We start from the raw sequence: 27,130 nt of genomic DNA on the forward strand, positions 1-27,130 counted from the left end.
GGAAAAGCTATGAGCCTATTTATTTGGCAGATATCACTGCATCCTTTATGGCAAGGCACTGAGGATGGACAAGGTTCATCCACAAATGCTGCAGGCCTGTTGTGGTGCCCTTTGAATTGGCAGATAATGCCAGCCATTCCCAAGTTTTAGTAAGAAGACCAGAGGGTGTGTTGAAATTCCAAATGATCAAGGAATTACACGGCTAAACTTTCCTGGGAAAGCCTTCCAAGGTCAGGGTGCTAGAAAAGAAATTCTGGCTGATTGTTAAACCTTACATTTAAGAGGATCAGATGTGGGCTCTGTGTTGGTCATGGGAAAATGGATCATCGGGTTATCCACTTCAAGTCATTTCAGCAGTGATGGGGATTTGCTAATCTACATGTGTTTTGGGGTTTTGTAAAATGCTTACGACTGTGTTCCCCAGAGTTTACTGGCCATACTGAAGTATGGGGTGTCAGGGCACTGGTGAAGTTTGTTCAAGCTCGGCAGTGGACTTCTGTTTGTATTAAACACGGAGCAGTCAGCAGTGACATTAGCTTGGCATTTCTGCTATTTGCAGATGATGTTGTCCTTCAGGGTTATATCAGACCGATATCTCTGATTCCCTGGAGAAGTTTACAAACTGTGATTTGCTTAGGATAAGAATCAACAGCTTCATGACTGAGACCATAATTGTTTGAATGTCCCATGAAGGTGAGCAACTGCCACATGGAGAGAAGTTTAGGAATCTTTAACCACAGATAAAATCCATAAGACTGACAGCCAGTTGTATGCATCAGTGACAATAAGTAGACAAAAATTAGATCATACCAGCAGGTGAAACAGGGGTGGCTGGTCTCACGCTTGATGAGTGTAAGACTGAAAGAAGTTTGGCGAACAGCAGGAACTTGATGTTGATTGAAAGAAGCTATTGAGGCAGTTCTGGCAGTCTACTGAGACGGGGCTCTGTGGGAGAGCATGGACAAGCTAGAGGAGCTACATTTCCCACCTGGCCTTGGCTGTGACTCTGGAGAAGGTGGAAGAGGTTCTCACAAAAATGATGTCTGGGGTGCTGTTCTTACTCTATAGCCACTGAATGAATTGATTTTGTCCTGGTTAAATTACTAGAAAATGACCTGGATAAGCAACTAGAAAATGAATGACTGAATAGAAATTACTTTGCTACTACTGTTTCTATCGTAACAAGTAATTAAAAATAAAACTGTGTGTGTGTGTGTTTGTGTGCGACAGAGAGAGAGAGAGAGAGAGAGAGAGAGAGCAGAGTCAGAGAAAGAGAAGTCGTAGCAGAAAAGAGACAAGTCAGAGGTTTTGGGGATTGAAAAGAGAAGAGGAGATAAAGGAGGATAAAATAAAAGAGAATACAACCCAATACAATACAATTTACTTATTAGCCTGTAGTCTGAATGACTACCAATAATTTTTGTGTGTTCATATTACAATGATTTCTTTTTTACTTTATTAAAGTCTGTTGAAAATGGCATCAACAAACTATGTCAGAAATGAACAATGACAAGGGAGACAGATGGAAGGATTAAGTCATTTTACAAAAGAACAAAGATGACATGTTATTCCTATGAAGCAGTAGTTTAAACGAGACTAAGAGTCTACAGTCATGCTCACAGAGCTAAATACTAAAATCAGCCTACTAATGTTTTGTAGGTAATGTTTACCATATTCACTACCTTAGTTTAGCATGACGGTGTAGTCCCTCATTCGTCCAGGAGTGTTCCATCGTAGAAAAGGTTTCAGGTTCATCTGGACACTGTTTTCAGAATCAAGACGTTATTAGCATAAGCCAATCTTATGCTAATCAGGTACTTAACAGTGATGAGGGAGGTGCAGCCAGAAAACAATAGGCCTGATTACTGGGCCATCATGAAACAAAAGAAGGTCAGTTTCAGTTGAAACTAGGCAGGGTAAACAGCAGACACTCAGGAAGACTCTTCCCTGAGGGTAGGGCCTAAGCAACACAGATTATCTTAAATTTTTGAGTTCTCAGACCATTTTCACAATTGAGAATGACTTCCGGATGGGAGCTGAAACGTCTTCATTCTGAAAACAGTGACCAGATGACTACGACTGAAACCTTAGTTTAGCATGTTAGTATGCTAACATTTGCTAATTAGCACTAAACAGAAAGTAAAGCTAAGGCTGATGGGATTGTTATTAACTTTGCATGTATTTGGTCATATACCAAAGTTGTGGACAAATGGACCAATGGAAAGTTAAGTGATAACAAAAGTTATTACAGTTCTTCCAGAGGGAGACATGAACGGGTGTACCAGATTTCATGGCAATCCATCCAATAATTGTTGAGATATATCAGTCTGGGCTGACCAACCAACAAATTGCTGCTAGCATGGCTAAAAACAAACGCTACGACAAAATGGGTTAAACACGAGAGTGAATGGATGAATAACTGTATGAACAAATGAATGAGTATTTGTGTGAGTTACTTTTTGAACTGCGGAAGAGCTTTGCATTAAAATTCTTGATCATACAATGTTGTTCACATTAGGCTTGGCATTGCTTTCAAATGTTGTATGCTAAGACTTAAAACTTGTTTATCAAATAATATATGTTTATCATGTGGACCCACTGAAACAGGTACATGACTTCTTGCAGGTGATATGGATTAAGGAAGGAGACCTGATTTGTGGGTAATAGTTTCATCACATTATGTGTAGTGACCCTGTTACTCAATTAATGGAATAATTGGCAATTAGAGCCTTTCATTTAGTTAGAAGTCTGGAAAAGATAGGATGGGAAGAGATTAATTTCATGTGAAAATTCAGAGATTCCATCAGCCTCTTTAAATCAGCATAACAAACCACTGCTTATTAAAAATCCTTGACTATCATGGTGATGATACATTCACACATTACAGCACATTCTTGAGTTTTCAGCACTGGCAACTGGGTTAAAATCAATGTGAATAATGTAGTGAGCAATAAAGAATAAAATATGATTAATCGCTGTAGGTCATGCTCCTTGGATATAATGGCCTTTAGCAGTGTAAGAATTCATTGAGTTGAAGAAAATGACAGTACTAACACTGTTGGGTTTTAAGCATTTCAGTTTGTCTTGTGCTTTGAAAGACTGAGATAAAGGAGAGGAGGACAGAAAGGGGGCAGGGAAAGAGAGAGAAGAATAAGGGATAGCCAGAGGGAGTGCAGAGAATAGAAGTGATAGAAAACTGAAGGAAGGAGAAAAGGTGGAAGAGTAGAGGTTAGGGTGTAGAAATGAGGAGAGGAGTTTAAGAGCAAGGAAGCTCTAAACTAATGAAACTGATAAACAGAGATCATTTTAAGTAATCAGAAAGAAAATCTGTTTAGATTAAAAGATAACAGCTGTAACAACAGTACAAACATGTAAACATGTACAGTATATTACACTGACCAAGGACTCAGTGAAAAGTTACCTCGATATATATGCAGATTTCGGTGCATTCCTGTTTATGTTCAGAATAACAGTTTATCCATGCTATTCTAAATAGGACGATGATATTTACATGAACAATATCATTATCAACATTTACATGACACGGATCAGTCCACTTGTCAGTGGCGTTAGTGTCTTTAACCCTTTATCTTCAAACATGTCCACCATTAATTACAAATACTAGTTGATTGATTCTTTGACATAAAGCTCTATAGATGGTGTAGTCCCTCATTCGTCCAGGAGTGTTCTATCGTAGAAAAGATTTCAGTTGTAGTCATCTGGACACTGTTTTTTTCACAATTGAGAATGACTTCCAGATGGGAGCCGAAACGTCTTGATTCTGAAAACAGTGTCCAGATGACTATAGCTGAAACCTTTTCTACATATTTGATGTGGTGCAATCCAGTATTCATAGGTAACCAACAGTAGATAGGGTTGTTTGTGTAATCAGGGTCATTGGTCAACATTTTTATTTCATTTTACAGCTAACATAAAAAAGTTACACTAAAACGAAATATATATTTAAAGATGTAGTGTTACTTCACATATGTTCAGGTTCATTATGCATTAAAATTAAAAGAAATAAAATAGCCAAATAAAAAAATCAAAGGTGTCTCCTACACACAAGACAGCCACTGCTGCTGTTTGAAGAAACAGGAAGTTTTACCTTGGATTATAAGCATTCTGAAAAAGTCTTCTTTCTGAATTTAGTTACTGGTCAAATGACACGTTTCCCAGATGAATGAGGGTTGTCATTTTCATTCATGGAAAACATGTGCAAATACATGCACTGAGAGGGACTGATGACCTCCTCAAATGCATGCAGAAGCAGCTGTGTGACCTGTTGACATTTCACTTGCTAAATAGAGAAATATAAAAAAATACATATAGGCTATAGGCTATACAGTCCGATAAAGCCATTGGACTATAGTAGGCAACAGCAACACAAATGCCTGGAGGTCTTGTGAAATCTCCCTTTCTGTCTTCCTAACCCCATCTCTGTCACTCTTTTTGTCTCACAGTTGTCTGCCTTCATTCTCGACCCCATCCTCTTTGCAGTCTTCTTTATATTTCGCAAACAATCCCAGTGAAATAAAGTTCACATTATCCAGTGACTGCACTCTTCCACCAGTCTGACCTCACTCAGCAGGCAGGTTTCAAAGCATTACAGCCTAGAAGGTTAGTTGCCTTAAAACTGGGTACAACTGTTAGATTACTGAGGACATACTGTTTCAAATTAGACTAAGGTTGTATGTAATGTTATGAAAGTTTAGTGGTCTAAAAGCAGGATACAATAACAATTGTCTGCAGAAATAAAATTTCCGTCTCAAGAAAGAAATTACATGATATAACCACAATTCTATTGTGAAAAACTGGAATCAAATAATTGACTTTGTCCAGTTAAATAAAAAGTAGAATAGTCCAGGCACAATTACTTGTGTGTGTTTGTGTGTGTGTGTGTGTACCAGTGTTTGTGGGTATGTGTGTATATGTAACAGCTAGTCAACCTGACATTCCAACTGCCAGCTAGCAGACAGGAACATGAAACAGGAAATTGCTTTTGGGACAGCCAATCAGAGAAAGCTCTCGGTAAACAGGAAGAACCCATCACAGTGGTCCTGTCAGGTGTCAGTTATTTTCAGAATGACCTGCCCACATGCCTCAGTGAAAATGTCAATCATCTCTTAATCCCACCTCTGGAGAAAAATATTTAGGATTGTATTAGATTGTACATGGCAGAAGCCCATTTAAGTTTATTTTTATGTAATTATATTGTTTTAGATGCAACCCATATAACTGAAACATTACTGGTTCGATTCGAATTTGGGACCTTTGTTGTATACCCCCACTCTCTCGCTCTATGTTTTACCACTGTAACCTAAATAATAAAAGCAAAAAATGCAAACAAACACACAAAAAACAATTCATCACACATAATACTGTTATTGTTATGTAATAGTGAATATTAAAGGTATTAGTTCACTTTGTTTGTAAACTTAGTATAATATACAAAATACCAGTAATAATTATATATATTATTGCTTATACTTATTATACTTATATAATAAGTATATTTTAGTTTGGAGATGTAAATTATCATTCTCATACACAAATATAATTATTATTATTACTGTAGTGTCTATGTGCCAACATTTTACCTTGAAATTATATTTTAATGAATCATCCAGCACAACACAAGGTGTGTATCTGTATCTATAATTTTTATTAATTATTTTATTTTATGCACAGAAATTCATTTCTACGACTGGCATGTTTTGTAATCAAAACCATGTTTGTAGTGGTGCATAATTTCACAGGCTATTGTGGCAAAAACATTGCCAAATCACATCCTTCTAGAGTGCAGTACTGCTAACCTACAGTAGTAGTAGGGTTTTTATTTAGTTGCCCATATAATGTGAATGCTTAGGGATGTTGGGACCAATCTTTTGAAATCAGAATGGTCACATCAAAAGGCTTCAGCTGTTGCAGCCACCATTTTCCATGTGACAAACTGTTGGGTGTGTTCTCCAGTACATTCCCTATCTTCCCCCTGCATTGCAGAGGGTGGGTTGACAGTGGTCCTTGAATGTTATACTGTCAGAGACAAGCTATGTGTGTATGTGTGTGCGCACTTGAGTGTGTGTAATCTGTCACAGCCTAGAGAAACGATCAACAGCTCACAGTCAGAGGGCCACTTAAGACCTTACACAGACACACACAGACACACACACACACACACACACACACACACACACACACACACACACACACACACACACAAACGGTATCATGAGAATGCCATGGTTGATGTGTACTGCTCTGCTGGTGACAGGAGTAAACGTGCAATTATTCTCCATTCCTTTTGTTTCCATTTAGTGCTATCCTCTCTGCCTCCTTCCCTCAACTTATATATCTGTTGACGTATCCATTCTATTCTTCTGCCAGTTGCGTCACAGTCATTAACAATTTTCAACACATGGAAGACAATGTCATCGATCAGTTGGAAGTCAGGAGAATGTGAAAATGGGTAACAGACAGTTTCTGCAGGGCATGGTAATCTATAAATGCATTTTTAGGAATCATATTTACAGTTAGAAAAGATTAATAAAGATTATGATTCCAAACTTGTATTGCTGCTGTTACACAACATTGCCTCATCTCATTATCTCCCAGAAATAAACATACCTGGTTGCATAGACATTTGTATTTACTGAATTGAAAATGCCATGTCACCTTGTGTTTGTAGATGCTTTGAGACGCAGTGATAAAACAGGCATAAAAAAAGTGAATGCATTTTATTTTTTAAACAAAGGATTACAGAGACATGTTCTAAATGATTCTGCATTTTAGAGAAAACAAATCATTTCATGTGGCAACAACTAGCAAAGAGATTTATAAATTGATTTAATTGTTTTTATAAATAAAAATATTTCTTTTCAGTTAAACAGAATAGCTCCTCTTACTTCAAAAGCAGACATAAAACGTGGTGTAACAAAGGTTTATATAGATGGGGGAAATGACAGCATTTTTTAATTTCCTAAATGTCGCCTGCCACAAAAGCTTAATTCGGTAGAGTGAGATGGCTGAGAGGAATACTCTATATTTTTGAATGGTCTTTCATGCTTTTAGATTGTAGGAAGTAATCTTTACAAATAGATGTTATTTTGTATGAAGTGTTTGCAAAAAAAGTAATGTTTTGTACATGGAGAACAAAACGCTGTACAATGGTTCAACCAGACAGACAAGTGAAAGGGCAGAAAGAGACGAAGATACCTCTGAGCAACAGTTAAATATAAGAAATATAAAAAATCAGCAGTCATTGGTAAAAGAAATTGGAAGCTTAGCATTCAAATCTGTGCAGATTTTAATAGAAACAGGTTCCTGTTTCAGTGTCAGCTGCACAATAATGCCCAAACAAGCTGGAATTAACAGGTGTGTTGCTTTAGCAAAGCTATTATTAAAACTTCAAAATAGAAATAGTAGGTTAGTCTGGGGTTAGCACTGTTGGAATTGATCACGGAATAGCAGCTAAACATACTATGGACTGACAAATCACAGTTTAAACCTATTCAATCTAACCACTGAGTAGACTGCAGATGGCCCAAAGAAAAACGGGTTCCCAAAATATTTAGAGCCCAATTGCACAGAGAATTAGTTACTGAGAATTAATATAACAGGTGACTCCAAACTTTTGAGCGGTAGTGTATGTCTTTTCTTTTTCAGCCATACGCTGCTTCACAAATATATGACGCATACTGAAACCCAGAATGACAGTCTCCGACTGTCGATTTCTAAGCAGACCTGGTTCACAGGCATCTCCGTTGTTATTACTGAGGGAGGCTAAACTCTTATTTCACTTTCCCCTCTCTAGATTTTCCCAGCAGTTCTAGCGACTTGAACCAGTGGCAACCCTGCATGCTTAACCATTAGGCTGCCTCCACCCCTGCAAAATGCATCTAAGCATTCAGTGGAGATGTGTGATATTCTGAACAAACCAATGTGAATTACAACGGCACTCTAAATTTAAAAAACAAAGTGTGTTCTGGTACAACAGAGTGCCAATTTTCAAATGCAGCCACAGAAAATGGGAGTGAAAACAACAATTTATCACCTTCCCAGTGGGATCTGAATAAATCAGGAAGACCAACAGGACTCCTGTACAGCTAATCAATCAATATTGTATCTGTCCTCTCCAACAACATCATTAGTTTTCTTTTAATATTAAATGCCCCCCTTGAAAGTATACAAGTTAGAGGAAATTGCAGTGAAAACAACAACTGTTCTCTAAGTCAGCTAACAGAAAAATAAAGCCTTTAGGCTGCTAATTCTTGGAAAGTAGTATATTGTGTCCTCACCTAATTTAGAGAACAAGGCTATGGTGTCCATTTTATTTGTGTGTGATTGATTGATATCCTCTAGATCTAAAACACAAAAGATATGTCTATGCCACTCACCTCTTAAATGTCAGTGGTGATTGTGTGTATGTGTGTATGTCTGCTTTCATTATCATCCCACTTGGCACATGACACATCATTCCTGCTGATTCTCACAAAGACTTGAGTACCCTCCAACATATCTACTCAACATTCTGGTCTGTGTATGAAATGTATCTCACCATATGCTTGGTGCTTCTGTCCCGCTGATTTCCAGGAAGTCATATTTGTCCTCTAATAAGAAGTCATTGAAGACGAGAGCTATAGTGTCCCCGGGTTCAGAGAGGATTGACCACGTACAGTCCAGGTTGTTGTCATACTCTGCAGGGTATCCAGGGCTGGTTATTGAACCTGCAGTTCCTCTTAATGTACCGCCACATGCTCCCTCCGCTGGAGAGACACAGAGAGGTAGAAAGACAAAGAATGAGAAGAAATAGCAACTATCCAACATACACAAGATTTTTCATACGTAATTTTCTAGTTTATTTATTATTGTCTTTTATTTATCTAATAGTTTAATCTGTTTTATTAGTTTAAAGCTACGGTAGGTAATGCATTTCAGAAAAATAAAGATAAAGAGGTCAGGCATCAGTCAGTGCCCACCTCCAGAGGTCTGAGCGGGCCGGCGGGGTCAGGAGTAAAATCCGGCTAGAAAAGCACCTTGGTAACGTTACTGTGTCTTCGTTCAAGTCGTGGTTGGAGCCACTGTAAATCACCTCTGTACTGTATTCCATGTCGGCCCTGAAAACATCGTCCTCTCAGTGGTCCAAAGCTCCTGTGCTAACGGTGTAAACCACATCACTCAGCCGGTGCTATGAACTCCCAGGTCGGGCAAATAGGAGTCAGCTAGTAGGACCTCTAACTAGTTAAGCAGCAGTTAGCGGTTACTTAGAAACAAGTAAAGCTATCTGTCCATCAGGAAACTCCGTAAATCACAGAGAGTTGAGTCAAAGCAGCCGGAGGACATCAGAGGGAAAACCAGAAAATATTTTCTCCATAAAATATGATCTCTGTGATGTTGCAAATAGAGTTGCTGTGATGCAAAAAATATTTTTGACTCGATCTGACAATTAAGTATTATCATCATCATCACCATCCAGTTTTACCAAAATCAGTGAATAAAGTTATAAAAGTTGTGTGGTTTTGTACAGTAATCTGTAAGGCTCAGACCCCAGAAACACTGTGGCGTCTATTGTTTTTCAAACCTAATTCTTGTCTCATTTGTGGACTGATAATTAATAATGTAATGTAAATTAATCAAATTCTGTGCCCCATATCGCTAGTTTCACCAAAATCACTGAATACAGTTATAAAGTTGTGTTTTTGTACAGTAATCCAGTAGTCAGTGAAGCCTGGCCGTCTTCTCGCCTTTCTACCACAAGCGGACTACGAACATGAGCAAAGCAGCAGATGTTCAAGCAAGTGACATCCTAACTGAAGACCTGACTTGATGAGAGCACTGACAGATTATATTTTCATGTTGACTCCAAAAGAGTGTGGTGACAGGTAAATGCAAATGTAAAGACTGGGGGCACTGTTTTGCCTATTTGCATTTGAATTCCACTGTAAAGCAGGTTAAAGGGATAGTTTTTTGAAGTGGGGTTGTATGAGGTACTTATTGATAGTCAGTGTATTACCTACAGTAGATGGGAGTCGGCATGCAGCCAGTTTGGAGAAGCAGGCAGCTGCTCCGCCACAGACACTCAGCTCGGTATTGTTGTGAATGGGGATCAACAGTAATAAGTAGTTTAACTGCCAAAAAAAGTTTGACCTAAAAAAAATCAATGTCAGTCTAAGTATACGCTATAAAAGTAAAATTTTCCTTTGGCACTATATTTTCTCAACCATCGAACTTCCATATTCCTACGCATATGCGCTGCTAATGATCCATTAGAGGGGCTTTGCTTGAGGATTTTGGGCTCCATCTGGTTCATACAATAGTTTGCTACGTAATTTGAGTCAGACCTCGCTGTGCTTTAAAAGTAATCAATACACCGGGGCTTCTCATCTTCCTCCAGCCTGTGACCTCAAGTTAAGGTTGTTCAATTCTCACAACCTCAGCAATTGGGTGTTTTGGGTTTTTTTTTCTCATGTTTTATTTTACTTTTCCTGTTAGTTGGCACTAGGCATTTCTAGAAATACATTTCACTTATGAGCTAACAGTGGTGGCTAATTGTTTTGGGACATGAGTCTGTGCAAGTTGTTATATGAGTTAAAGTATGACATGCATGTACTTTTATGATCTATTTTAAGAAAAAGAGGAGGTCCAAATGGCTGACATAGAAATAATGGTTTTAAACCAATTTCACAAGTCTTTTTATTAAAAACATATTACAGAAACACCAATTAATCGAAAAAGGAAGAAACAAACAAACAAACAAACATCTTACCTCTACAAAATGGTGATGGGAAGTCCCACTGTGCTCCACTGCCAGGTGATACAATACACGTGAGGATACTGTGTCCTTCCAATACAAAACCTGAGTCACAGCTGTATCGGATCTTGTCTCCCATGTTGTACCGCAAGCCATGAATGACTCCATTTGGAATGAGGCCAGGGGTGCCACATGTATGGCTGGGTAGGACTGAAACACAGAGAAGAAAACAGGAAAAAATGTTTTTGATTATATCTTATCTAAAATAAAAAAATAACCATTTGATCACTACAAAAAATAAAACCAAAAACAACCAAATGAATCAATCAACCAACAAAGAAGAGCCAAGCAGCCAGCAACAGCTCAACAATAGACATCAACACAGATATCACATTTATAGGATTTACCAACCTTTTTGGCTTGTGACATCTTAAAATGAAATAAATGTCTATTTGTGACTGGTCACTGGTCGCATAAGTCATGAGCTAAAAGTACGTTCAGTCAAAGAGTCTTTTCAGCTTTATTTTTACTTGCCTGAAGAGGTAAAACTATCCAGTATTTCGTAAGAAAAAACAAAGAAAGAAATTTATATTTTGTTTTTCTTCTTTCTTCAGCAGTTAATCATCTTGTGACCCCTCAGATTTATCTTGAGACCCCTTGTTGGGTGTCCTGAACCACTTGGAACCACTGATATAGGACATACATTTTGACAAAAATTTCAACAATATCTCTTAAATGTGGTGATTTGCATGAAACTAAATACGTCAAATATATCTCATAATATAATATTTTAGTCACTACCATTAGGTAATTTGTTAATTTTTAACAGGGGGGATGGCCTTATGGGAGATAATTATAAAATTTTGATGGAGCATTTCTATTTTAACCAGCGCAGCTTTTCTAGCCTTTACGGCACTGGCTTAGCGGCCCGCAAGTCAGTGAGTGAGGTACACACACAGGGAGAATAGAGACGAAACTAGTCGGAGAAATAATTTCACATGGCGTGCTCTAAAAAGAGAAAAGTAGACAGCGGAGACAGAGCTTTCAATCAAGAATGGACGAACTCTTACATGTTCAATCTTCCCACAGGCAGTGCAAAACCAGTATGTCTCATACGTTCCGAGAACATGACGATTACGAAAAGTGACAATGTGAATGTGCTGACAGTTCTTAGATGACACGGCTCTACAGTGGAATCAGCTACAGGCAGCTCATAGTATAACTAGGCCAAAATCAATGTATAACTATAGCCAACATGCCTTAGCTCTACAGAAGGGGCATCAGCACAGTGGCTGTAGTACAACCTGGATGAACTCCACAGTATCTAACCCTGGTGTATGCTGTATTTTATGTGTATTTGTATAACTAGAGCATATTAACTTGCTGGGTGTGTAATGTGTGCATGTAATGTTTATCCAAATGCCTAGTTTTTGTTGTGTGTGTGTGTGTGTGCGCGCGCATGTGCATGCACAGTGCAGTGTGTCTACATGTAAGGGGTATTCAGTAAGTCAATCCTTGTGTTTGTGTACGCTGTTCCAATTAAACGCTAGCATGGTAATTAGACAAAGCTTCACCAAGAGACCCTGAGAACTAGGACAGAGAGAAACAGGAAGGGGTGGGGTTGGGAGGAAGACAAAGAGGGAGAGGAAGAGGAGAACAAAGAAGAATGGAAGATGAACAGACAGACAGAAAGACAGGAGAGAGGAGGAAGAAGAGGGGGAAAAACTAGAGACAGAATGATGGAGGAAGGGAGAGAGGGAGAGGAGGGGATGAAGAGGAGGCAGGAAAGGGGAGAGACAGAGACTCCAGTTAGACAGGAAAAGAGAGAGGTGAACTAATTGCAGTGGGCCCTAAACATGTATAATTTACTCTAATTGACTCATTATTTGGATTGTATGAAGTCATGCATCAGAGGCGAGTTACTCACACTCAGCTGACCATGCCATCCTCTATGCAAACATGCTGCCTGCTTTGTTTTAACAAGGTGAGCCACACAACCAAATTCAAAACCCAAACTAAAGCACTGTCTGAAGGATGGGCAGGAGGGAAAGAAGCAGTGAAAAGAAGAGAGAATGAAAAGAATCATGTGTCATTAGTCACACTTGACTATGACTGTACACTCCTGTGTCTGCCAGGCTGGCATGTTTTAACAAGCCATCTTGGTGCACAAAGGTATTCCCTCATTTAGACTGTCTGAAAGGATCAAGGGGTATTTTGGAAGGAAAAAGTGTTCACAAGTATTGTCAGTATCCAGCTAATCTCATACTTAACAGCAGCTGTATTTTTGAGAAACCATTTAAATTTTGGGAATACAGTTATATTCTCTTCTCAGTCATCTAATGATATTGTCTGGTTTGCTGAGATTAGACTTTTGAATCACAACCTACTCTTTTGGTACAATGTGCAAAACAGTGGATTACCTGCAGTGCTAATGTGAGGATGAATGTGAGATACAGTATGTATGAAGTGGTGAACACTGTAGCTTCACTTTGACAAGATCTAATAGCTGACATCGCCTACTTGAAGAGGATTTTATATTGCTATACATGTATACTGTTAGTGATGGCTTTATGACTGTATTTAAAGGAATAAGATATTTTTGATAATACATTTTGTTCACCTCTGTAATATTTAATTATTATTAAGTAAAATTCTAATCAGTATTACCATGCATCATTTTAATTCAAGAGTACATTTAATTCCTCTGTTTTATTTAACCAGAAAGAGATTTGTATCTTACAACATAATGATGAGATATTTTCTAACAGCAACAGTTTTAATGCAAAGAAGACACATTGCTGAATGGCACTGCCAAATAAAAGTAACATACAGTGGTGTGCCAAAGTGCTTGCCCCCTTCCTGATTTCTTATTTTTTTGCATGTTTGTCACACTTAAATGTTTCAGATCATCAATCAAATTTAAATATTAGTCAAAGACAACACAAGTAAACACAAAATGCAGTTTTTAAATGAAGGTTGTTAATATTAAGGGAAAAGAGAATCCAAACCTACATGGCCCTGTGTGAAAAGTGATTGCCCCCTAAACCTAATAACTGGTTGGGCCATCCTTAGCAGCAACAACTGCAATCAAGCGTTTGCGATAACTTATAATAAGTCTTTTACAGTGCTGTGGAGGAAGTTTGGCCCACTCATCTTTGCAGAATTGTTGTAATTCAGCCACATTGGAGGGTTTTCAAGCATGAACTGCCTTTTTAAGGTCATGCCACAGCATCTCAATAGGATTCATGTCAGGACTTTGACTAGGTTTGGATTTTGTTTTCCCTTAATATTAACAACCTTAATTTAAAAACTGCATTTTGTGTTTACTTGTGTTATCTTTGACTAATAATTACATTTGTTTGATGATCTGAAACATTTAAGTGTGACAAACATGCAAACAAATAAGAAATCAGGAAGGGGGCAAACAGTTTTGCACACCACTGTACTTCTGTGTACCTAATGAACTGGTTAGACAGATAATGTCAGATTCCTCTAGGTATAGTGCAGGGGCTACAGGTCTAAGCAGGGGTTAAGACGCAGGCCAGGACTTGCACTCATTCTATGGCAAGAATATTTCAAACATCAACCTTAATAGATCTAGCTGTTTACTGTATTTCCATACATTTTTCAAAATAATATTCAAAGCCAAATTAATTAACGTAGAGGCTTTTGTCTCGACTCCAAACTGCATTAGCTTTCAGTGAGTAGTGCTGGAAAAAGTCTCTTGGCTGAACCAAATTGTTGACCCCTTGTCTAAAATGTTTAGAGTAATATCCATAAGACAGAAAGTGAGTTGTCTTCACTACAAATTCAGATTACAAATGACAAATAGCTTGTTTTAAGTTGCCATCAATAATCAGTATTATTTTGGGTTACTGCAACATATTTACAATGTTAATAAGAGAATAATACTGGCTGTGTGCACAATACTTTTTTTTAGTTAGTTTTGAATCATACAACCTTGTTTACCTGTAACCTCATGCCTGGGAAAGTTTAAATAAGCTGCTTGTAGTTGTATTCAGTAGCATAATTATTTTGATTACTTAATACTGAATGACTCCTTTGTTTTTAATTGTATTTATTCTAACCATTTGCAAGTTGAGGTCATTTGGGGTTATTTCACAAAATTATAAGGGTGCATTATAATTCTGTACCAATCACAACACAAAACATGGTCATATGTGTGTTGGGAATTGTTAGCGCTCTCCATGAGCACATAGCCTGAGGACAATGCAGGCTTCTCATTATCTCATTAAAGCTGATTTTGTGGGAATGAAATGTTACAAACACAGGCGTACAACATCCAAAATTCTCACTGAAAAAAGGGAACACTGTACAAATACAAAGGTACAACATTGTGTCTTTTGGAATCAAAAGCTTGTTGCTAGGGTGGTACCCTATACAGGCACTGTCTGTCTTGAAAGTTAATTATAATTATGTAATTATAATTATTTCAAAAATATACTTATATTTTTTTTCTTTTACCCAATTTGGGATGGCCAATTCCCTTGCACTGCACCCCTGTTGCAGCAACTTCCACTGTTGTCATAGTGAGGGTGTAGACTGCCATGTGATTCCTTTGATACATGTGGTAGCAAGGAAAGCTCAACTGTACAGAAAGAGTTGCTGGAGCAGCCATGAGAGTGTGATCCCGCACTGGCTTCCCAGCCAGAAGTGCTTTTTCCATTTGCACCAGCCATCATTGATGGAGCAACTTTCTACTTGAGTGTGTGTTTGTTTGTGTCTTAAACCCTATGTATAATATAATAATAAATATATAATAATACAACTTTATTTATAGAGCACTTATCAAAACAAAGAACAAAGTGCTTCACAACAAGAGAAATAAAATACCACAGTGAATGACGAAATATAAAGAAATAAAATACATATAATACACAAAAACAATAAAATAAACAATAAAATAAACAGCCAGTTCAGGTAAAATTAGGATATCCTTTCATATAAAAATGTGTTTTGAGAAGAGACTTAAACGAAGACACTGACTCAGAAAACCTAATTTCTTCAGGCAAGTTGTTCCAGAGCCTCGGGGCCCTGATAGCAAAAGCTCCGTACCCCTTAGTTTTCATCCTGGACTCAGGAACAGACAGGAGACCCCTACCCGAAGATCTCAAACTACGTGAAGGTTCATAAGGGATTACAAGGTCTAAAATATAGTCTGGAGCCAGGCCATGAAGAGCCTTAAAAGTAATCAACAAGATCTTAAAATCAATCCTAAAACAAACAGGGAGCCAATGTAAAGAGGCTAAAACAGGTGTTATGTGGTCATACTTTTTGGTCCTGGTTAACAGCCTAGCAGCTGAGTTTTGTACAGTCTGCAGTCGTGTCAAAGTTTTTTGATTAAGACAAGTGAACAGGCTGTTACAATAATCAAGGCGTGAGGAGATAAAAGCATGTACAACAGTTTCTGCATCACTAAGATTTAAAATAGATTTTTAAAACGGATTTTTGCAATGTTTCTGAGGTGATAAAAACATGATTGGACAAGCTTAGTGATATGTTGCTCAAAACATAAATTGTTATCAAACAGGACACCAAGATTTCTTGCAACAGGCTTGCAGATATGTTGTGACAGGTTACCAGTAGATGGCAGTTTTTGTTTAGTGATGTGTGGGGCCCAATAACAAGGATTTCAGTTATATTTGAGTTGAGCTGAAGAAAATTTATCGACATCCAATTTTTTATGTCAGACAGACAGTCCTGCAGAGAACTCAGCACACTAACTGTCTGCAGATTACATCTCCCAAAGGAAGCATGTATAAGGAGAACAGTATTGGTCCCAGAATTGAACCTTGAGGCACACCGTACTTGATATGGGAAAAGGATGACATGAAGTTATTAAAGCTGACACAGAATTTCCTATTGGACAGATAAGATGAGAACCAGTCTAGTGCAGTGCCAGATATGCCCACCCAGTGCCTCAGTCTATCTAAAAGAATGCCATGATCAATTATGTCAAAGGCAGCACTTAGGTCTAACAGCACAAGAATTGAACACATGCCTGCGTCTGCATTCATTAAAAGGTCATTGGTGACTTTGAGAAGGGCTGTCTCAGTGCTGTGGTGTTGACGAAAGCCAGATTGGAATTTTTCAAAGGTATTATTGTTTTCCACAGCTGCAAGAAGCTGCTTAGATATAAGTTTTTCGAGAATCGAGAATTTTCTAAATAAAAGGCAATTTGGAGATTGGGCAATAGTTATCCAGGAGGGTGGGATCAAGCCCAGTGTTTTTAGGACTGGCTGGACACAAGCTGTTTTAAAGTAATCAGGGATGCAGCCAGTAGACAGCGAGCTGTTAAAAATAATTTGTAAAAGGGGTGCAATACAATCCGTAACTTCCAATAAAAACCTAGTTGGGATTTTGTCCAGAGGGCTGGTGGATACTCTCATAGGTGACATGATGTCTGCGAGTTCAGGCAGAGTAAGAGAAAAATTGCTCAAAGAATCCCTGAGTGGGTCATCCACATCTAAAAAGGCAGGATTGGGGGTGATATCAGATCTTAATAACTCCACCTTTCCAGCAAAGTGCAAAAGAAACTTTTCACAATCAGCAGGGGCACAAGGAGAGGCAGGGTTAACTAACTGATCCACAGTCTTAAATAGAAATCTGGGGTTGTGCTGATGTGCAGAAATAAGTGCAGAGAAATGGCATGTTCTTGCATCCTTCACCATCCCATTATAAAGGCGTAAAAACTCTTTCATGGCCACAAAGTGGGCCTGGAGACCTGGTTTCTTCCATCTGCATTCTGTTCTTCTGCATTTCTTTTTATAGCTTCGAATACTGTCATTTAACCATGGCTGTTTTCTAGTCTTTGAGTTTGGTCTATTTTTCAGAGGAGCTATGAGATCTAAGGTTGAAGAACACAGGTAGTTAAAATAATCAACCAAATCGTTGGTGTTGGAGGAATCGGGAAACACACTGCCAGGAGAATTGAACAGTGTACATAATGTTGAGGCACTATGCTCATTAAGGATACGTGTGTACTTAGAGCGGGATAAGAGAGTTCTAGCAGCCCCTAATTCACAGTTAAAAACAATGCATAGGTGATCAGATACAAACATGTCCCTGATTTCCACAAATGGGGGTTTCAGGCCCAGACTAAATACTAGGTCTAAGTTGTGGCCACGGGAATGAGTTTGGCCAGACACATGTTGTTGAAAGTTAAAAGAGTTAGTGATATTTAAAAAATCAGCAGCAAGGGCATTAGAAGAGTCATCAACATGATTATTAAAATCACCACAAAGAAGAATTCTATCATCATTTAACACAAGACTGGATAAAAACTCAGGGAGTTCCAACAAGAAGGAGCCAGCTGGTTTGGGGGGCGGGAGGGGGCCACCAAGTTTAAACATGAGCACTTCAAAGGAGGAAAAATCATTGCAAGCTATGAGGTTACACTTTAAATGCTTCCTATAGACAGTAACAAGGCCCCCACCTCGACCACAATCCCTAAAGCTAAAGCAGTCATAATCAGGAGGGCACAATTCAGCCAGCTGACTGTGATCACCAGGATGTAACCAGGATTCAGTTAACTTAACATAAAATCTAAATCAGTAGAAGAGATAAAATCATTTAAAATAAACGTTTTGTTAGAGAGGGATCTTACATTGAGAAGAGACATCTTAAAAAGTCTGTGCTGCTTCAGATTTGAGGTTGAGACTGGAGGTAAGGTTCTGGCCCGGATCTTTATTAAGTTATTATTATTGCTGTGTCTGTTTCACATTAAGGAGCAATCCGAAATTACCACAGGAATGTTAAAAGTGGCACTAGAGGGATCCGGGCTCCAGATAGCAGCACTATGATCACTTCACAAGGGTGAAGACCATCTCGTGCAAACAAGGAAGAACGATCCCAGAATAAGTTAAAGTTGTGAATAAAAGCAATGTCATGGGTGGTGCAGACAGACTGGAGCCAGGTATGAAGGTTGAGGATCCTGCTAAAACGGCCAATTCCACAACCCAGTGTAGGAATTGGACCTGAAATGAAAACATGCTTTCCGGTGCTGTTGAGCAGGTCAAAGAGGTGGATTTGCCTGGACCGAGGCAACAGTGGAGAACTCCAGGATGAGCTTGTCTTTTTCTCTGAGCTCGGCTTCCAGACAGGCGATACTTTTCTTCAGCTTTGAGACAGTAAGGTGACAAGATCCACACTCAGCCATCAGGCTATCATTTAGTCCGTGAGAGTGCTTCAAAGCTTAAAGTCCACAATAAAGTCCATAAAAGTGCTACAAGCTTAAAATCCTTGGTAAAAGCGGCCGGTTAGCCTAGCCGCCGGGCTAAAAACAAACCTAGCTAAGCTAGCAGCAGTGGAGGTACTCCGGTAAACCATGTTGAGTTGCAGCCAGCTTAAAATCACTTAAGAGCCACGTCCGATGACTGAAAACTTTTACCAAATTAAAACATATAGGTAAAGCAATGGCCAGGAAAACAGTGTAACGTAGAAAGCTTGGCTTAAAAACTCGATAAAATGTCAATTTATGATGGTTTAAGACGAAGCTTCTAGCAATGCTTCTGCTAGGTACACAAAAACGCAGACTCTCTCAGTGTTTGTACGGGCATTCCTATGTGTGTGTTTGTGTGTGTGTGTCTACTGCGAGTGACTGATGATGCTCCTCTGTTGTGTTTGTCCCTTCCGGCCCTTCACAGCTTTAGGGGAGGTGAGTGTGTTGCTATGGCAACTCTAGGCCAGGGCAACATTTTAATACGGCAGAAAGGTGATGAGAGCATGCCTAGGATCTGAGAGTAACGTGCAAAATAGGATAAAGGGAGAGAAGAATGGAAAGTAGAAGGACAGAGAAAGAGTTAAGGAGGGGAAGGACAAGTTGTGTTAAGAAGGAAAGAACAAATGAAGATGACGGAAGTAAAAGATTAGAGCCAGAAGGAATGAGGAAGTGAGGGAGACAGGAAGGGGTGGATGAGCGAGGTGTTGATAAAGGCTTTCGTTAAATTATTAATAAATAATTATCAGTGTCTTGCAGAAACCTTGTATATAGACAGTTGTATCCTATTTTCTGTTTGATCCTTTCCTGCACCACTATTTTGTGTCCCTCTATTATTGTCACACAACCACAACAAGATAATTCTATAGCAGGACACTACTTAAATGATAACCCTACAGTTCACATAAAACAACACCAGCATTTGTAGACCTAAGACAGTTTCTTGTTTCTCTGAATGCAAACTCCTTACACCCACTATTTCTATGACATGGTCTTTCTTTCTGAGTTTTTGTTCAGTTAGAACAGTTTCTACATCAAAAACTTCATGTCTCCATCAGAGGTCAGGCCTAAAACAGCTAGTGCTGAAAAGAAGTTAAACATCCTAAGTAAGGTCCCCTGCACTACCACAGTATAAATACATAGTAATGCATATTAGCTAACCATCCACTAAAAATAGCAAAGCAAACAGCTCTTTGAATCTGTTGTTATGGATGCAGTTGCTACTGGATAAAACTCAACCGCCATAACCTCTTGCTTTCTCCCTGTGGTGTAAATGCAGTGCACTATATGGACAGACACACCATAATTCAATTCCATATAGAAAAATCAACAAAATGAAATGATAGATTAGATCAATTAAAAAATCATAATAATTACTGGACTCATAGTAACGATTATGGAAACGGTTTCTCGCATTTACATGACAGTCACTAAAAAAAGCTGGGTTCCAATAGTGACCAGTTTTTATGATGAACAAAAACGGTAAAATATGGTAACAAAACACAAACCACTCCTGCGGTACAATCCCACTGTTAACACCCAGTGTTAAATAATGCAGTAGAGTACAGTTAAAAAACATATAAAATAAAAATCTTTGAGACTAAAATAAACTAATGAATAGGAAAAAAATGTAAAAAAAATAATCAGGTGATATTCACACATCATGCATTTATTCCAAGTGATCAAATTTCATGTGGGCGATGCTGTTTGTGAGTTGTCACTCCTTGAAACCATGTGGAATGAGAGTGGAAAATGACCTCTAGTTACCTGACAGTAACAAAACAACTGGAGTGAACTATATCTGTATCCACAGCATGTAACTTGCCACAAGCCAAAGTTGGAACAGATGTTTTGTCAAATCTAGCTCCACATACCTAGCAAAAATGATTAATTTCTTGTTTGGTTTCCAGGGTGCTGTAAAGTTAAAACCAAGCGGAACCAGAACAAATGTCAGACCGTGTACACATATTGCCAAACAGGGATATGTACAGCTCTTAGTATTTGAAATTTGTCTGGGAAAATGCATCGTTCAGAGTGATTACAACTTTGGCAGACTAGTTAACTTTTTTAAATGAAAAGATTTTTGGAATCTATTTCAACTTAACTCAAAATGCATGTTGGTGAAATACAAAGTCATGTTCTGCATCCTTTAAATACATTTAAAATTTCTGTCACACGTCAGTTGTTGTTGCACCAAAAGCCTTGGTCAGTAAACTTTCTTTAAGATCTTCAGATCAGCAAGTCAATTTCTACCTGCCACTGCAGTTGCAGATTGGCTCTTTTAGCAGCAGACCAAGCAATTTGCACACTCAACACTCTAGTATAAATCCTAGGACAAGGTGCAGAAAACACAATTTTACCTGCCCACCATCCACCATGTCTGAACAAATCACTCCCCATCCACATCTCTGCCGAGACCCTCAGTTCACTTTGAAAGCATCTCTCAATGGGTGCGATCCATAATACATTAACACCTCTACTCAGCTTCCATGGTGTACATGTATTAACAAATAGCAATTGCCATACTCCTTTAATCTGTGATTCTTGATGTAGAGTTGTTGCTGTTGGAAAGATGCCAACACCCCTGAGCTAAATGGACTCCCCAGCACCGCTAGTGCTCCCATGGTGTAAATGTATTAACAGCTTCACTGACACATAGTACACAATAACTCTAACCAACCAAACACTAGGGGCTCCTGGCCAACTGTGGCCGAGGGCCAACTCTGAACAGAGGCCACTCACCACCTGCTGTGCTCCCCTTGTTTTAATGTCTCAACAGCTATGTGACATTTCCATCAGGACTAACTCATTAATCAAAGACATTAAATAGGTATTTTACCTTCTGAGCACACATTTGCTCCAACCAATTGAGCCCTCTAAATTGATTTTCACTATTTTGTTGGGATATGTGTAAGAGGAGCACTGATTTTCAGGGTAATGTACCTTTAAGGAGTTACTAAAAAAGTTGGCTGCCAGCTGCAGCAGTTAGCTTTAACATGGAGGCATATTACTCAAGAATAGCTTTTCAGTGGGGCTATGGAGGTTACATGGCTGCCAATGACAATTTTCCCTGTATAAAATTCATTTTTAAAGAACCCAATATCTACTAGGTTAAATAAGCTATGAATGTGTACTGTGACATTTTTCCTGTAAACTGTACCTTATAAACAGCAGTATGATTTCATTTTGTGACATAAAATAGTACCAACACTAGCATACTGAACATTAGTAACTCATAGTATACCAGTATGTGCTCATCGTATGTATTAGCATCTCAAGTGATGTTTCCAATAGTACTTACCTTATCAGTCTGCTGTTAGTCTGAAAAATCAGTATTACTCTGGCTCTGTTATAGTTTGAGGTTTTGTCATTTCCTGTTTTATTTTGTAGTGTGTTCCTTGCCTTGTGTGTCTTGTGGTTTTACTTCCTGTCTTTGTTTGCTTTCCCTCCAGTTTTGATTGTTGGCCCCTCCTTGATTGTTTGTTTCTCGTTGTCTCACCTCCCTTAGGGTATTTAGTTCAGGTCTTTTCCTTGGTTCAGTGTCGGATCATTGTGTTCCTGTCGTGTGTGTGTCGCCATTAGGTGCATTTTTCATTGTACCTTGTTCCCGTGCCCAGTTCCCAGCATTTCTTCCTGTGAGTTTGTTTGTATGGATTCTTTGTCTCCCTTGGACCATGTCTGGATTTTGGACTTTACACGTTGCAAGCTCCCTGTCAGATTTGTTTCGCCTTGTTGGACTCTTTGTTTGGTTTCTACCACTGCCAGCCGGTAACCCATTTCCTATTCCTGGACCCGTATCTGCCTACCTGCCTGTTACCTGTTTGTTGCCTGTCTGCCTGTACCTGCCTGTAAGCTACTTCACCCCAATAAACACTGTAGCCATCCGGCTACTTCATCCTCATACTGCTTCCTGCTCATCTGCATTTAGGTCCACATTCTGCACCCCATACGACAGAATGATCCGACCAAATCAAGGACCCAGCAGACTTTTCCGAGGAAGCGGACCAGTTGGTCTGTGACTTGATGTGCCTAAAGGACATATGGGGGGAAATAAGAGACGAGTCCCACAGAGAGACAATCAGGTAGAAACAAAATTTTTGACATTGCCTGGACTGAGGGAGGCCATCCCTGAGTGGCTCACGGACTACCTGTATACCCAGACACCCCAGCCTGCAACCCTGCCTGCTACTCCTCAGCCGGTTTACCAGCCAGACTCCCAGCCCGCTAGCAACCAGCCAGACTCCCGACCCGCTAGCCCTTTATCAGTCAGGCTTGGTTACGTGGGCCTGCATGCTGACTGTCCCAAACTGGTTCCAGTTTCGAACCCATACCTAGGTACCCGCCTGGCTCTCAGTAGTCCTCGCAGTCATCAGCCTGCACCCTGGCCTGCCAGTCATCAGCCTGCACCCCAGCCTGCTGGTCCCCAGCCCATATCCCTGCATGTTTACCTCCTGTGTGCTAGTCTCCAGTCAGCATCTCAGCCTGCAAGCCAGGGGGTACCTCAGACTCTTGCTGTCTTGGCGACTTCTGGGAAACCCCCCAAGAGGAAGCATGACTCCAACAGCTGCTCCGCTGCACCACTGCTCGCCTGCATCGCTGCTCACCTGCTCCGCTGCCCGGCTGCTCGCCTGCTCTGCAGCAGCCTCCAGTTCCTGCGTCACGGCGGCCTCCAGTTCCTGCACCGTGGCGATCATCACTCCCTGCTGGATCGCAGCAGCACCAATCCCGGTTGAATCGCAGCAGCACCAATCCCTCATTACCACTGGATCGCAGCAGCAGCAATCCCTCGTCGCCACTGGATCGCAGCAGCAGCAATCCCTCGTCGCCACTGGATTGCAGCAGCAGCCATCTCTAGTCGCCGCTGGATTGCAGCCGCCTCCTGCTCCAGTTGGACTGCAGCACGCCGCTGAACCGTCTGCTGGGTCGCAGCATGCCGCTGAACCATCTGATGGACCATCTGCTGGACCGCAGCATGCCGCTGAATTCTCTGCTGGGTTGTAGCAGCAGCAGTACTCTCCTTCTCTGGTGGAGTGGCAGGCTACAGGTTCCCGGACATCACTGGTTCTGCCAGCTCCTCTACCAGTCTCCCCATCGCCGGCTTCCTGTCCTGCTGTCCCGTCGCCGGCTTCCTGTCCCACTGTTCCATCGCCGGTCCCTGATCTGGTTCTCTGGCCTCCAGAGGGGTTCCACCTTCGCCTCGGCCTCCGCCTCCACAGGGGTTTCGCCCTTGCCACCAGCCTCCAGGCAGTCTCCGTCTTTGCTGCCGGCTTTCACTGACGTTCTGCCTGTGCCGCCGGCATTCCGCCAGGCCTCCAGATGGTTTTGATCTTCGTCGCGGACCTCATGAGATGAGCTCCGCTCCTGTCTGGCCCCCGGGCTGTCTGCCCGAGGTTATCAGCTACGCAAATGTCCAGCCCTCGAGCCGTCCACCCGAGGTCTACTGCTTAGCCTTGAGTCCCTCCTACGGGCCCCCTCCACCCACCCAGGGTCCCTCCTCCGGATCCCCTCCACCCACATCTTGATTGTTTGCACCTGTGTCTTGTTGTCTCACCTCCCTTAGGGTATTTAGTGCAGGTCTTTTCCTTTGTTCAGTGCCGGATCATTGTGTTCCTGTCGTGTGTGTGTCGCTGTGCATTTTTTGTTGTGCCCATTTCCCGGCATTTCTTCCTGTGAGTTTGTTTGTATGGATTCTTTGTCTCCCTTGGACCGTGTCCGGATTTTGGACTTTACACGTTGCAAGCTCCCTGTCAGATTTGTTTAGCCTTGTTGGACTCTTTGCTTGGTTTCTACCACTGCCAGCCTATTTCCCATTTCCTATTCCTGGACCCGTATCTGCCTACCTGCCTGTTACCTGTTTGTTGCCTGTCTGCCTACCGGTCTGTCTGCCTGTACCTGCCTGTAAGCTACTTCACCCCAATAAACACTGTAGCCATCCGGCTACTTCATCCTCATACCACTTCCTGGTCATCTGCATTTGGGTCCACATACTGCACCCTATATGACAGGCTCTGGCAATGACGAAGCTTTCTGGCATACACAATAGCACTTAAAACCAACGGATGCCTACTGTGACGAACCTCAAACAAACACTGTGTGGTTACAGTTCATTTGGTTCATATTCAAAGCAGCATGCTGCATTTTGTGTCCCAATGATATTACAGATCAGAGCTTTCATTCCTGCATTTATTGCTTTGGGACAGAGCTGTTTATTATCTCAAATAGTGACTGCACTGTCCAAGATAATGAGAACAACATATCTGAATTCTGCTTGACAATTCTGGATGTTGGATTTTCCTTTTAAGTGTGCCAGCCAGTGATGTTTCCAGCATTAATTCCCAACGATCACCAGTGAAGGAGTGCAATCAGAGTACCGACTTCACTTTGTTCTACAACACAGAGAATACCATAGAATAAACTATAGCCTAATGAACCAGGCCTTGTAGAATCACATGTTCCGTAGTAAACAACACCAGTGGATTAGAACTCGGGTGTGTACGGATAATACCAAACACTGCAATAGCAAAACATATTCTATCTACATACTGCTCAGCAGTCTGCAGCCATAAGATGAGACCTAAACCACATTTAACTGGAAAAAACTCAATCCCTTAAAAGTTACATCTGTTCAGCTCCCACGGAGTAAATGTATTAAAATGTTTCCTATGTTCCCTTGGTGAAAATATATTAGCAGGGCAAGTGACATTTCCAGCAGCACTTCTAATCAATCACCTGCAAAACAGAGTAATCACTGTAGCAGCTATGGAAGCAAGAAATATTGGTTGTTAATATACAACATCCCCATGCTGTGATGGCCAACACTACTGTATACAGACCAACAGCCACAGAATCACCAGGTATTTGCCAACAGCCACACAAATGTTTAACATCAGCATTTCCCCTGTGTTTCCTAGTTTCCCTTTTTCCCCGTGTTTCCTGTCTTCCCCTGTCTTTCTGTGTCTGTGTGTCTGCATGGTGGGGCTGTACACCTCTCTCTCTCTTTCTACCGGCTTCTGATTCACCATTCAACCTACACACCTGCTCCAAGCCGCACACTCCATCCACTAATCAACGCTGCAGTGTATCTACTTGGTCCTTCACCCACTCATTGCTAGATCGTAGTCACACCAACTGTGGTAGTTCACGTCCCCGACTCCTTGAATTGTGTATTCAAGTGTTTCTGCTCTCTTGTGTTTTTTGACTTTGCTAACCTTGTTTTCTTTGTGATCAGAATCATTCAATGCCTGCCTGCCTGCTTATCCGCCAGCCACACTGCCATGCTCACCTCCAGCCTTGGACTCGATTTGCCTCACATCAGCCTACGGTTTCCCTCATTCCCCTAGGTCTCCATCACCTGGCTCCCTTCCCTCTACCTCATTCAATCCCTGGAAGTCTGGTCAATAAATTAAGTTTTTTCTCAAATGCACTCCTTATGTCTGTGTCGGCATTTGAGTCCCCCTTTGAGTCGCACTGCCCTGGCTTATTTTAAAACAGCATTAATGTATTTTTAACCACTTTTGGGCAGCAGAATGAGCTGTAAACACAATTGACATATACTGTTATAAAGTTGATATGGCTTAGAAATCAGCAAACAGTTGACTATTTAGGCACCCAGCAGTTTAAGTCCAATATTCACTCATTCTTTTTTGGTCTCCAAAATGTATATAGTTGAATAGCTACTTTTATTGGAACTCTTCATTCCTTTGTGTCAGAACATGTCATTACTGTGTTATATCATTTTGCTACAGTACAGAATGGTCAACCCAGAGCTCTTGTGTCTGTGTGCCATTCGTCTGGGATACCGAGAGCAGTTAGTTACCAGATAATGATTCTCAGCCTTTTCAGACCTGAAGCATAGATGTTTATCTGTTGGCAGTAGCAATATTGCAGCAAAGAGAATCATTCCTTCAAGACAGAACCTTAAGTTGAAGCTTGAGGGATTTGTGCTTCAGGTTTTTAAAACTTTCTCTTGCACTTCAATCCTCCTCCCCTCTCCAAAGAAGGGCACTGCCACCTCAGTCCTGTTCTCTCTTGCTCCTTGCTTTTTCTCCACTCGTGAACTGAGGTGCATTCCCCCTATTCAGTAACAGTGGCAGTTTCTACCTATTCAATTTCAGGACTGACACAGCTTTGACTGGTCCATT

General features: G+C 40.5%; 1 protein-coding gene across 3 annotated transcripts in view; it reads right to left on the minus strand.

The window, feature by feature from the left end:
* Positions 1–27,130, minus strand: part of LOC122876003 (CUB and sushi domain-containing protein 1-like) — a 491,774-nt gene that overhangs the window by 205,479 nt on the left and 259,165 nt on the right. For 2 of the 3 annotated variants that reach the window (XM_044195800.1, XM_044195789.1), the window contains exons 4-5: positions 10,766–10,960; positions 8,558–8,765 (exon numbers count right to left, since the gene is read on the minus strand). In XM_044195800.1, the coding sequence (XP_044051735.1) occupies positions 8,558–8,765; positions 10,766–10,960 (403 nt within the window). Of the gene's footprint in view, positions 1–8,557; positions 8,766–10,765; positions 10,961–23,593; positions 24,237–27,130 lie in introns of those variants that run through there. The other variant, XM_044195805.1, reaches the window with a different exon arrangement.

Source organism: Siniperca chuatsi, linkage group LG1 (genome assembly GCF_020085105.1).
Source record: "Siniperca chuatsi isolate FFG_IHB_CAS linkage group LG1, ASM2008510v1, whole genome shotgun sequence".
Classification (NCBI taxonomy): domain Eukaryota; kingdom Metazoa; phylum Chordata; class Actinopteri; order Centrarchiformes; family Sinipercidae; genus Siniperca; species Siniperca chuatsi.